The following is a 13,221-nucleotide window of genomic DNA, read 5'->3' as shown; positions in this document are numbered from 1 at the left end:
GTGTTAACCGCTGTAAAGTGTTTTATTAGCATAAGACTTTGAAATAAAGGTAGCAGTAGAAGATAAAGCCTTGGTTGGTTGGGCTTATTAGGATTTATTTTTTCTTTGATTATAAGAAATTAATAGAGGGAATTCCCTGGCAGTCCAGTGGTTAGGACTCTGTGCTTCCACTGCAGGGAGAACAGGTTCGATCCTTGGTTGGGAAACTAAGATCCTGCATGCTGCGGTGTGGCCAAAAAAAAAAAAAAAAAATTAATAGATAATTAATGGGGTTCTGATTGCATTGTACATGCATCCTGAGTCCTGTACTGTTCTTGTTTATATAGTGATTGATTATATTATTGTATTGCTTAAGCTTAAACTGGAAGATTTTTATAACCATACTTAGTTGGGCTCTACAAATTAAGTGACTGATTCCTACTGAAATAATTGTGCATAGCTAGAAACCAATGTTGTTTTGACCATCTTTTTCCCCCAAAATTCATATTATCAATAGGTTAAGCCTTCAGTGGCTAGAAAATAAATTTATCTGCAGGTTTATCAGGACTTTTAAAAACTTAGCAACAGCATTTAAATTTTAAATAAAACACTAGACATGATGTTTTATCTCATTACCACCACATTTTCAACAACACAAGTTTCTCTTTCGCTTGATTCCACCAGAACTTGGAAAGCAATGTTACTTATGATAGACTATAACATTTATATAGCTATTTGAGTAAAACCTTTAATGTTTAGTTCATTTAGAACTAAATTCTTTCATAGATCCCTTTAAACTTGATTTTTTTGGGGGGGCATAGATGCACATTGCTATTTGTAGGTTAGCCTTTTTTGGGGGGGGGGGCTATGGCACGTGGGATTCTAGTTGCCTGACCAGGGATCGAACCCCTGCCCACTGTTTTGGGAGCGTGGAATCTTAACCACTGGACCACCAGGGAAGTCCCTGGAATAGCCATTTTTAATCTTCCATTTCTTCCTTGCTTGTTCATTACTATCCACTTGTGGTCGCTTTTCATATGTCCTGGTAGAGAATGTTTGTTCCTTCAGGCTGACCAACAAAATCAGTTGTTCAGAACTGTTCCTAAAAGTTTGGAGAGAAGAGATGATCATTTTTGTTTGGATTATTAAAGTGGTGCTGCTTTTGGTTTTACAGTATGATTACGGAACCTTATTACTAATTGAATAACCTGTGTTCATATCCCCTCTGGAAGGTTTCAGAGTGTGTGCCTATGAGGCAGGTCTGCACGGTGGTTGAAGGCAGCAGCGTCATTTGGAGAGAGCAGGCCTCACTAATACAGTTCTGTTACTTGTATTATTAAGTGGATCTCATTTAAATCTAGAATGAAAAGTTTTCCTAGCGCAGCTGTATTCTGTACAATAACGTTGCTTCTACATCACTGGTATTAAAGTTGTTTAATCTATGTACATTCCAGTTGGTGCAAGAAATATTCTAGAATTGAGTTGACTGTTTGGCATTACAAGTGCTGTGTGCAACTAATCGCTTCTCATTGGGAGTAAACTAGTCTTTGTGACCCAATAGCTTGGGTAACTTGTATTTTGTTTTCATTGCTGTGGAGTCTGGAAGAGTTTTAGACTCTTGGTTTATTTTTTTATTCATTTGTTTCATTAAAAAGGTACATACATATAAATATACATACATAAAAACCATGAATACATGCAAATATATATATTTAATACAATAGTTTTCTTTAATGATGTACTGTTCACAAAGTACGTGGACTCACTGTGGTGAGAAGAAAGAGGAAATTTAAAAATTTACAACTATGAACTCTAACAGTCTTTTAATGCACACTAACAGAATATGGTTCAAATTTGTACTTGTTTTATATATATATTTGTGAAACTTCTCATAAGAAATTGAGATAGCCAATTATAAATGGATAATAGTAAATGCCCTTTTAGATTCATTTTTAAAAACCTAAAGAATTAATGAAAACAGCCTTAGGCATAATGAGCATTTATCTCATTTTAATACTTTGCAGAAATGTGTGGAGATAAAAAAATCACTATTTTATAAAGTATAACTAATGCCTTAACCTGTAGTATGTGTAGTCTGCGTAATATTTTTATTTGAGGGTTTAGCATATACAAGGAGCATTTTTAAATTTAATGTTTTGGTAACATTTATATGGATTTTCCTTCTTTTTCACTTTTTGCATTTCATTATTTTTTCCTTTTATGTAGGGTAAAGTTGACACTAGAGGGTCTGGAGGAAGATGACGATGATAGGGTATCTCCCACTGTTCTTCACAAAATGTCCAATAGTCTGGAGATATCCTTAATAAGCGACAATGAGTTCAAGTGCAGGCATTCACAGCCGGAGTGTGGGTATGGCTTACAGCCTGATCGTTGGACAGAGTATAGTATACAGACAATGGAACCAGATAACCTGGAACTAATATTTGATTTTTTTGAGGTGAGTATATTTCACTGAGAGGGGTGAGAGACAACGCAGACAAGAGCTTATTTTTACATATGCTTTGATTTTTATCATAGGTTAATTTGTATAAATGCATGATTCATACAACTTTTTAGATGTTACTCCTCTATACATGTTAGCAGATTTTAAAAACGCAAGAGTTGACAGATTCAGGTACTATTAAAATTATAATTGAGAACTTCAGAATTGATGTTTTCAATAATTTTTCTTTGTCTTTAATTTTTGTCAATTTGATTACTATGTGTCTCGGCATGTTTCTCCTTGGGTTTATCCTGCCTGGGACTCTCTGTGCTTCCTGGACTTGGATGGCTATTTACTCTCCCATGTTAGGGAAGTTTTACACTGTAATCTCTTCAGATATTTTCTCGGGTCCTTTCTTTCTCTTACCTTTCTGGGACCCCTATAATGTGAATGGTGGTGCATTTAATGTTGTCCCAGAGGACTCCTGGGCTGTCTTCATTTCTTTTCATTCTTTTTTCTTTATTTTATTCTGTGGCAGTGAATTCCACCATTCTGTCTTCCAGGTCACTTATCCGTTCTTCTGCCTCAGTTATTCTGCTATTGATTCCTTCTAGTGTATTTTTCATTTCAGTTATTGTATTGTTCATCTCTGTTTGTTTGTTCTTTAATCTTCTAGGTGTTTGCTCTTTAATTCTTCTAGGTCTTTATTAAACATTTCTTGCATCCTCTCGATCTTTGCCTCCATTCTTTTTCCGAGGTCCTGGATCATCTTCACTATCATTATTTTGAATTCTTTTTCTGGAAGGTTGCCTTTCTCCACTTCATTTAGTTGTTTTTCTGGGGTTTTATCTTGTTCCTTCATCTGGTACATAGTCCTCTGCCTTTTCATTTTGTCTATCTTTCTGTGAATGGGGTTTCATTCCACAGGCTGCAGAATTCAGAATTGATGTTTTAAATCAAGACCAGATGTCTTGATGTCTGTGTCTATTCTAAATATAAATGAATTGTATCCAGAGGAGCTTCCAAGGATAGAGAGAAGTGCAGGCTGTGTAACTTTTGGTGGCAAACTGATGTAACTAGCATGATTGAGTCCTTTATGACTGAAGTCTGTGGTTTATTGAAGCATTTTATAAGAATTCATTGTAACAGTGGACCCATTTTTGCAACTTTACTTGATAGTATAAATATGTAAGAAAAAATAGTTGCTATGAAAATTGTGCCAGGTTATTCAGAGTCTGTGCTGCCAACTTTCCAGAGCTGCTTGTGCCACTTTACACTAGAGCTCTCTGCTTATGGGCTGTTCAGCTGCTCCTCACGAATAACACTGGGTCCTCCCCTAAGGTCCTGGCTCTTTGGTGTTTCCACTCTCATTTCCACTAGATTAGAGTTTAGCTTTTTGAGAGTAGGGAATATTCCTTGCCCAACAGTAGCACCTAGCCACTGTTTCTTAAAAAAGCAAAATTCGGGATGGATTAGAATCCAGTAAGTAACACTTATAATAAAGTTATAACCTTATAATTAGATCTTGCCTAATTAATAAGATCTGGGAGATCTTATTAATTTTTAGAATAAAAATATGAGGTTTTGGTTGAACATTTCCTTGTTCTTTTAGTACCTACCTCTTAATAATCTCTCGAGCAGCCTAACTTCCCTTTCATTTGGTTAGCAGTTTTGGAAATACAAATTTATTCATAGACTAGGTGGATGAAATATGCTGTATAATCTCAAAGTTGAGTATTTGGTGTCCTATCCCTCTGTGTCATCTGTGTAGATGCATTTTTAAAGAATAAAATATACATTAAAAGTCACTACAGGTATATCTTAGTCTTGGAATGTAAAAGTACTTAGAAACTTTCAGTCTGAGCTTTATATTCGCCTAATACATGTTAGAGTATCAGAAGTGCAAATCAACAGTTTTGATCAATAAAGTAACACATAAAATCTTAAATATACTATATACTAAATATCTTTATATACTAAAAGAAAATGTGTTACTCATTACAACAAAGCTATCTAAAGTACCTGAATATAAATTTGGTTGTGTTTCATACTGATCTTCCTCCATAGATTCTGAGTTGATTTTAAAGGATGTCTTTTGATCTTTAAATGGAAAATATTGAAGTATAAGAATTTGGGTTATTCTTAACCTCATTTTTCAGGAAGATCTCAGTGAACACATAGTTCAGGGCGACACTCTTCCTGGACATGTGGGTACAGCGTGCCTCTTATCATCCACCATTGCAGAGAGTGGGAAGAGTGCTGGAATCCTTACTCTTCCCATCATGAGCAGAAATTCCAGAAAAACAATAGGCAAAGTGAGAGGTAAGCCTGGAGAAGCAGGGTGACCCTTTACAAATAAGCAGATTAAGTTAGGATTTCAATTAGTTTCAAATTGAGCTTTTGAGAATGGTAAAGAATTAATAAATTGTTTTAGAATATTAACAAATACAGTAACAATAAAGACATATCTAATTTTCTGGAAGCTTTAATTTGAATGCGTTTTGACTTGATTTCTTTCTATTTGATCGATTGATAAAGCTGTTTTGAGTGGTTTTTAAGTGTAATTGAGCTCATCATAGCCTTTTTAATTGTCTTTATTTCCCTTCCCCCTTTTTTCATATGAAAGTTGACTATATAATTATTAAGCCGTTACCAGGATACAATTGTGACATGAAATCTTCATTTTCCAAGTATTGGAAGCCAAGAATACCATTGGATGTTGGACATCGAGGTGCAGGAAATTCTACAACAACTGCTCAGTAGGTTGAATATTTGAGTAGTACTAGCATTTGGTAGCTCATGCTTGATAAGGTTAAATAGGTTTGACCAACTAAAAGGTCAAACGATCCTTTTAATTATTACCCTGGGATTTAAATGTAATTTGGTAATTGGGGTTTCCAGTTCAAATTAATTAGAGACTAACTCTCTTGTAAGATTCTGGTCAGTCTTTTTAGTATTCTGCTGAATTGATGAGAGAGACATTAAAACTAGAAAGCCAGGAGGGGAGAGCTTGATGCAGTCAGCCTGATGATATCAGTGTGTCTGTGTTGTGGTCCTGACTTTCAGCATGTTGTTCTCTCAGGGTCTTAGTTTCCTCACCAGTTCTCAGTACAGTTTCCGTTCTTTCACCCTGTTGGTGTGTCTGCCTTTTTCCACCCTTCCCTGGTCTGCCAGTATCAAGTCACCTGAGGCTTCAATGCAGGGAGCAAGTTTCTCCACTACTTCATGCCCATTGCAAAGGATTGTTTTCCTTAACTGGTCATCTCACTTGGGGAGGTATGGGGTGGTATAGGATATATCTGTATTCAGGTTGTAAATACCTAAAATTGTTAGAGCTTGATTTATGGAATGAATGCACACACCAACTAAGTCATGGTCACAGTCTTATTTTGGGGATGGCAAAGGTAGCCTCAAAATAGAGAATAAGTACTATGTCCATTGTTTAAAATGTAGTTGACTTCTTTACTAAATTTTTTTTTTCTATAGTAATGATAACTATATTTCTATATATTTCTTTTCTTGCAGGCTTGCTAAAGTTCAGGAAAATACTATTGCTTCTTTAAGAAATGCTGCTAGTCATGTAAGTGAATCTCTCTTTCTTTAAACAACTTTGGACTGATGGTCCAAAGGTAGAAAAGTAGAGAAATGTAGGCCTGGAGAGCTTCCTTCAGTCTGTATTAATAGGTTAAAAGGGAGAATATTTATGCTTTTTCTGAATATATTTCTAAGTGAAGGTAAAGTATTTCTAGGCATTTTTATTTAGATGCATGGTGAAGATTGAAGTTAATGGAATCCTAAGCATCCTCTTAAAAAAATTAATTAATTAATTTGAAGTATAGTTGATGTATATTATATAAATTACAGCTATACAATATAGTAATTCACAATTTTTAAAGATTATTCTCCATTTATAGTTATTATAAAATATTTGCTGTATTCCCCATGTTGTACAATATATCCTTGTAGCTTATTTTAAACCTCATTGTTTGTACCACTTAACCCCCTACCCCTTTATTGCCCCTCCTTCCACCTTCCCTCTCCCCACTGGTAACCACTAATTTGTTCTCTATATCTGTGAGTCTGTTTCTTTTTTGTTATATTCACTCGTTGTTATGTTCTTTAGATTCCACCTAAGTGATGTCATACAGTATTTGTCTTTCTCTGACTTATTTCACTTAGCATAATACCCTCCAAGTCCATCCATGTTATTACAAATGGCAAAATGTCACCCTTTTTCTGTGGTTGAGCAGTATTCCATTGTGTGTGTGTGTGTGTGTGTGTGTATATGTACACACACACACACACACACACACACACACCCCTTCTTTATCCATTCACTTAGGTTGCTCCCATATCTTGGCAGTTGTAACTAATGTGCTGTGAACATTGGAGTGCATATGCCTTTTCGAATTAGTGTTTTTGTTTTCTTTGTATACTCTGGAGTGGAATTGCTGGATCATATAGTAGTTCTGTTTTTAATTTTTTGAAAAACCTCCATACTGTTTGCCACAGTGGCTACACCAGTTTACATTCCCATCAACAGTGTAGGAGGGCTCCCTTTTCTTTACATCCTTTCCAACATTTGTATTTGTGTTCTTTTTGATGATAGCCATTCTGACAGTTGTGAGGTGATAACTCATTGTAGTTTTGATTTGCATTTCCCTAATGATTAGTGATGCTGAGCATCTTTTTTTAAAAAAAATATTTATGTATTTATTTGGTTGCACCAGGTCTTAGTTGCAGTAGGCAGGCTCCTTAGTTGTGGCATGCGAACTCTTAGTTGTGGCATGCATATGGGATCTAGTTCTCTGACCAGGGATCGAACCTGGGCCCCCATCATTGGGAGCACGGAGTCTTATCCACTGCGTCACCAGGGAAGTCCCTGAGCATCTTTTCATGTGCCTGTTGGCCATCTGCATTTCCTCTTTGGAAAAATGTCAGTTCATTTCTTCTGCCAGTTTTTTACTTGGGTGGTTTGTTTTTTTGATGTTGAGTTGCATAAGCTTTTTATATATGTTGGATATTAACTCCTTATGAGTCATAATCATGTGCAAATATTTTCTCCCATTCAGTAGGTTGTCTTTTCGTTTCATTGATGGTTTGCTTTGCTGTGCAAAAGCTTTTAAGTTTAATTCTGTCCCATTTGTTTGTTTTTTAAGCATCCTTTTTTTTTGAGATAACATTTTAAGTGTTTGAGGCATGAAAAACATTCCGCATTAAGCACTGCATTTCATCAATTGAATTACTATGCTTATTTAGATACTCACTTTGGAAATAATGTTTACAGAAGGATTTGATAGTGATTTTTTTTTTTTTTGTGGTATGCGGGCCTCTCACTGTTGCGGCCTTTCCCGTTGCGGAGCACAGGCTCCGGACACGCAGGCTCAGCGGCCATGGCTCATGGGCCCAGCCGCTCCGCGGCATGTGAGATCTTCCTGGACTGGGGCACAAACGCGTGTCCCCTGCATCGGCAGGCGGACCCTCAACCACTGCACCACCAGGAAAGCCCTGATAGTGATTTTATGTAACACTTTTTGAAGTCTGTCAGTTTGCATCCTGTATACCAACTTGATTATGTTGAATTTCTTAACTCCTTTTATGTAATTATTCAGAGATAGTCCTTTTTTCTTTTTTCAGCTTTTAGTTTTTTCAGCACCTGAAACTTGACATTTTTAATCAAGAACCTGCATTATTTCCCCCCACATTCCACTGTACCTCAAGTTAAGCCTCATGTTCTCAAGTTAAACTAAGGGAAAAATGGAGGAACATCTCATTTTATTTTGTTTTTTTTTCCCAGTGTCCTCCACATGCCTTAAACTTAGCCTTTTTTAAAATAGTTCACCAAATAAATTTGATTTGTCATATGTTTAACTTTATCACTTATATGAGCAAACATCTATTCTAAGACATACTTTTTTCATATTTTAATATCTCTAAAATTGGGATAGTTTTACAGCTGTTTTAGCTTGTCATGGTTTGATTGGCATTGTTTTTTCTCCCTCTTAGTGGTATATAAAATAATGATGCTTTTTATATTTCATGACATATTAGATTGATTATCATAATTATGTTGATATTTAAAAATGTTAATAGTGGATAGTTCTGTTTTTGTATTGAAAGGATATTAAATCTGTGAGTATGTTGTGCTGTAGGTCATTATTTGGAACGAGTTTTAGTTCACTGTAGCTAAGTAATCTAAGCGTGGTTTTATTAGCTGTCAACACATGAAGATCCCTGATAAAGAATTTTTAGGGTCTGTGCTTTTTTGTTTTGTTTGCGGTATGTGGACCTCTCACTGTTGTGGCCTCTCCCGTTGTGGAGCACAGGCTCCGGACGTGCAGGCCCAGCGGCCATGGCTCACGGGCCTAGCCGCTCCGTGGCATGTGGGATCTTCCCAGACCGGGGCACGAACCCGTGTCCCCTGCATCGGCAGGCGGACTCTCAACCACTGCACCACCAGGGAAGCCCTAGGGTCTCTGCTTTTTGAGAGAGGATTTCATTAAGCCCTTTTCTTCTGTCGAAACCCTTTGTACTTTTATGGATCTTATGTTAGTTATGAAAATCTGGTTTGATTTTAATGTTAAAGACATCTTTGAAGAGATTTTGGTTATTATTGGCTTATTTCTTAAAGCTTGCTCACACATGATTTTTTTCTTTTTTTTAAAATTTTTGGCTGCACTGCACGGCATGCGGGATTAGTTCCCTGACCAGGGATCGAACCTGCACCCCTGCAATGGAAGCGTGGAGTCTTAACTACTGGATTGCCAGGGAAGTCCCTTACACATGAATTTTGAGATCAAGTTTTACCTCTTAGTAAATTTATCTTTCTAAAGGATGGTGATCATGTAAAATTAAACTTTTAAACTGGAAAGCTATAATTTCTTTTAATCATTGTAACTATTTAGGGGACATAGGGTTTGTTCTCTTTGGTAAAAATGATTTGTGTCATTGTCTTGTTGACAATAGAAGGAGCTAAGCTTATTTCCTGCTTCAGAAGTCATTGAGGAAGTAGGCTCCTTTTGTTCTAGTCTCTGATCCATACGTACTGAAAAGTTGAGCATCTTCCTTGACCTAAAGCTAGGGTAAGGGATGGAAACGTGTCCATCCATTCTTATACAGCACTTGTCTGGACCATAGACACATTACAGAATCCTCAAACCTTGTATTCTTTGATCCCAGCTGGCTTTCTTTTAGTGAATGCACAAATTTGTATGTCACTTTATGTTCTCAGCCTTTATTTGGATTAATTCATATGTCATGATGGATCTGACTTAAGTCTAATTTGTGTCCACCTTTCTTCTGTTTAGGCTTCTATTAGGAAATTTGGCATATGCATCATTCTTGTTGCCCATTTCTGCTTTCTCTTTCTTTTCAGCAGAAGTTACAGTTTCCTCTTTAATCTGATTATTGAGGTTTTATTAAGAAAGGTTGTAAAGTGTACTGCTCAAGTGCACCAAGGAGCAGAGCTAAGAGACTGAAGCTTATTCTTGTTCCCACCTCACCGTTGAGGTTCCCCTGTCCATCTGAGGTGTGTAGGGGCAATGAGGTGCGAGGTAGCCATGCTCCAGGCGCCATTTCTGCTAATAGCAATAGCAGAGGTGACACTGGTGGAGGCTGTCCACTGCCACAGAAGGGCCCCAGGGTGTGTTCGAGTAGGATCAGAACCCATTTTTTTGCCAGGAAAAAATTGGTGTGCTATTGCAAAAAAGAAATTATAATTGTTTTAAAAGAAGAAATTACCTTTTAGAAAAGCTTGAAGTATAGCATTAAATGATTCATGAAGAAGTTTTGTGTGTACAAGTCTGTAATTTTATGGTGAACAATAAATTTCTCATGTTCTTATAGTTTCAGATGTATCGTGGGCCAGATAATATTTTTCAAATACTTGTTTCTTCTATTTCTGTCAGGGTGCAGCCTTTGTAGAATTTGATGTACATCTTTCAAAAGATTTTGTGCCTGTAGTGTATCATGATCTGACCTGTTGTTTGACTATGAAAAAGGTATGTAGAAATTCCTTTATTTTAAACTCTTACAGTTACACAGTAGGTTTTAAAACTAGGAAGTTTTGTATACACATACTATGCCATTTTATATAAGGGACATGAGCATCTGTAGATTTTGGTATCTGTGAAGAGTCCTGGAACCAATCCCCTGCAGATACTGATGATGACTATATATTTAATTATTTATTTAATAGAGTTGGTTAGTTCATTTTCTTAGGGAATTACTGCCAGTTCTTTCCTCTCTCAAGCTCCTTCCTACAACATCAAGAGAGAGGGAGGAGTCAGGAATTAATTTTCTAGAGTATTTTCTCTGTATGGCTGAATTTTCTTTTTTTAATGCTATTTAACAAAAAGGATATTACACGTGGTTTCTGTATCATTCTGCCACTGTCCCTCTGTTGAGGCAGGAAAGGAAGCTATCAGAGTGTTTGTTTTCAGGCTCCTTTCTCTTTTTGCTTCAAGCTTTTTCTCAAGTTAATAAGCTTATATGATTTAACTAGTGGTAAGAGCCACAGTGAAAAATAAAATTGGAGAAGTGCTTCGGAGCCAGATAGTGGAGAGCCTCAGGGGTTTAGACTTAGGAGCTAGGGACTTCTTTTGAAAGACTTTTGAACCAAGTAGGGAAATGTTTTAGAAGTAAACTTTCAGATGAATATTTTGATACCTGATGTAAGGACAACTTAAGAGGACAGAGACTAGAGACAAGGGGAGTGGAAATGTGGGCCAAACCTTAAGACAAGCCAGAACTGGAGTAGAGACAGTGAGAATGGAAAAGAGGGCATGATAGAGGAGAAAGTCCAGAAGGAGATTTAAAAAGCATATAATTTCTTTAAAATTATAATTACTGTTGTACGGAAATAATTGTAATAATTATATAGCATCTGGACTTCAGTATACAAGTTAACCAAGTGATTTCTCAGGGACTTAAACTAGGAGGGTCCTTTAAAAACCCTTTTCTTTGGCATTTTCTTTAAAACTGTGTTGGGTATCATTTTCCGTTGTGTTGATCTAAAGTTAAGGCTGGGAAAACTTGACAGCTGCGTGTGGAAGAATGAATTAGAACATTCTCTAACACCATATATAAGAATAAACTGAAATTGGATTAAAGACCTAAATGTAAGACCAGATACTATAAAACTCTTAGAGGAAAACATAGGCAGAATGTTTGACATAAATTGCAGCAATATTTTTTTGGATCTGTATCCTAGACTAATGGAAATAAAAACAAAAATAAACAAACGGGACCTAATTAAACTTTAAAGCTCTTGCACAGCAAAGGAAACCATAAACAAAACAAAAAGACAACCTACTGACTAGGAGAAAATATTTGCAAATGATGCTACTGACAAGGGATTAATTTCCAAAATATACAAAGAGCCCATACAGCTTAATATCAAAAAAAAAAAATCCCGATCAAAAAGTGGGCAGAACTAAATAGACATTTCTCCAAAGAAGACATACAGATGGCCAACAGGCACATGAAAAGATGCTCAGTATCTCTAATTGTTAGAGAAACGCAAATCAAAACTGCAATGAGGTTATCACCTCACACCAATCAGAATGGCCATCATCAAAAAGTCTAAAAATAATAAATGCTGGAGAGGGTATGGAGAAAAGGGAACCTTCCTACACTGTTGGTGGGAAGTAAATTGGTGCAGCCAGTATGGAGGTTCCTCAAAAAACTAAAAAATTAAGTTACTATATGATCCTGCAATCCCAATCCTGGGATGTCTGGAGAAAACTATAGTTCGAAAAAATACATGCACCCCAGTGTTCATTGCAGCACTCTTCACAATAGCCAAGACATGGCTAAATGTCCATGGACAGATGAATGGATACAGATGAATGTGTAAAGATATGCACACATACAATGGAATACTACTCAGCCATAAAAAGAATAAAATAATGCCATTTATAGTGACATGAATGGACCTAGAGATTATCATACTAATTGAAGTAAGTTAGAAAAATAAAGACAAATACCATATGATATCACTTACATGTATAATCTAAAATATGACACAAATGAACTTATTTACAAAACAAAAACAGACTTAGAAAACAAAGTTATGGTTACCAAAGGGGAAAAGGGGTGGCTGAGGTATAAATCAAGAGTTTGGAATTAGCAGATACAAACTACTATATATAAAATAGATAAACAAGGTCCTATTGTACAGCATAGGGAACAATATTCAATATCTTATAACCTGTAATGGAAAAGAATCTGAAAAAGAATAGATACATAATTACTTATATATGTATACACACATATATAAAAGTATAACAATCACTTTTCTGTACACCTGAAAGTAACACAATATTGTAACTTAAGTATACTTCAAGATAAATAAAGTTTGATTTGCTAACATGTATCAGACACTGCATTGGTGTAGTCTGCAAGGCACCTATGACAAGGCACCTAGCTCTGCCTGCTAGTGGATTCTAAACAGTCGTATCAGTTTGGATTATTATCATTTATAGAAAAGGACCCTTCCCTTTCTGTGAAAGGGTATTAGGAGAAGGAAGGAAGGTGATGCACCTATTTGTTTGTTTAAATTTATTTATTTATTTGTTTAAATTTATTTATTTTTGGGGGGCCACGCTGCGTGGCTTGTGGGATCTTAGTTCCCTGACCAGGGATTCAGCCTGGGCCTTTGGCAGTGGAGAGCACTGAGTCCTAACCACTGGACCTCCCGGGAATTTCCGAGGTGCACCTATTTAGATGACAGAAGTAGAATTACTTAATAGAATTGGGGCAGGTTTTTTTTGCTGTGGGGAAATGTTAATGCAAAGCGA

The 13,221-nt window shown here is 36.3% G+C and overlaps 1 protein-coding gene across 2 annotated transcripts in view; it reads left to right on the top strand.

The window, feature by feature from the left end:
• GPCPD1 (glycerophosphocholine phosphodiesterase 1) overlaps positions 1–13,221 on the top strand; it is a 63,255-nt gene that overhangs the window by 25,157 nt on the left and 24,877 nt on the right. For both annotated transcript variants that reach the window (XM_060031198.2, XM_060031199.1), the window contains 5 exons: positions 2,206–2,437; positions 4,582–4,744; positions 5,049–5,181; positions 5,948–6,002; positions 10,330–10,422. In XM_060031198.2, the coding sequence (XP_059887181.1) occupies positions 2,206–2,437; positions 4,582–4,744; positions 5,049–5,181; positions 5,948–6,002; positions 10,330–10,422 (676 nt within the window). The remainder of the gene's footprint in view (positions 1–2,205; positions 2,438–4,581; positions 4,745–5,048; positions 5,182–5,947; positions 6,003–10,329; positions 10,423–13,221) is intronic.

This window comes from Delphinus delphis, chromosome 15 (genome assembly GCF_949987515.2).
Source record: "Delphinus delphis chromosome 15, mDelDel1.2, whole genome shotgun sequence".
Classification (NCBI taxonomy): domain Eukaryota; kingdom Metazoa; phylum Chordata; class Mammalia; order Artiodactyla; family Delphinidae; genus Delphinus; species Delphinus delphis.
This window is presented reverse-complemented; position numbering and strand designations above follow the sequence as displayed.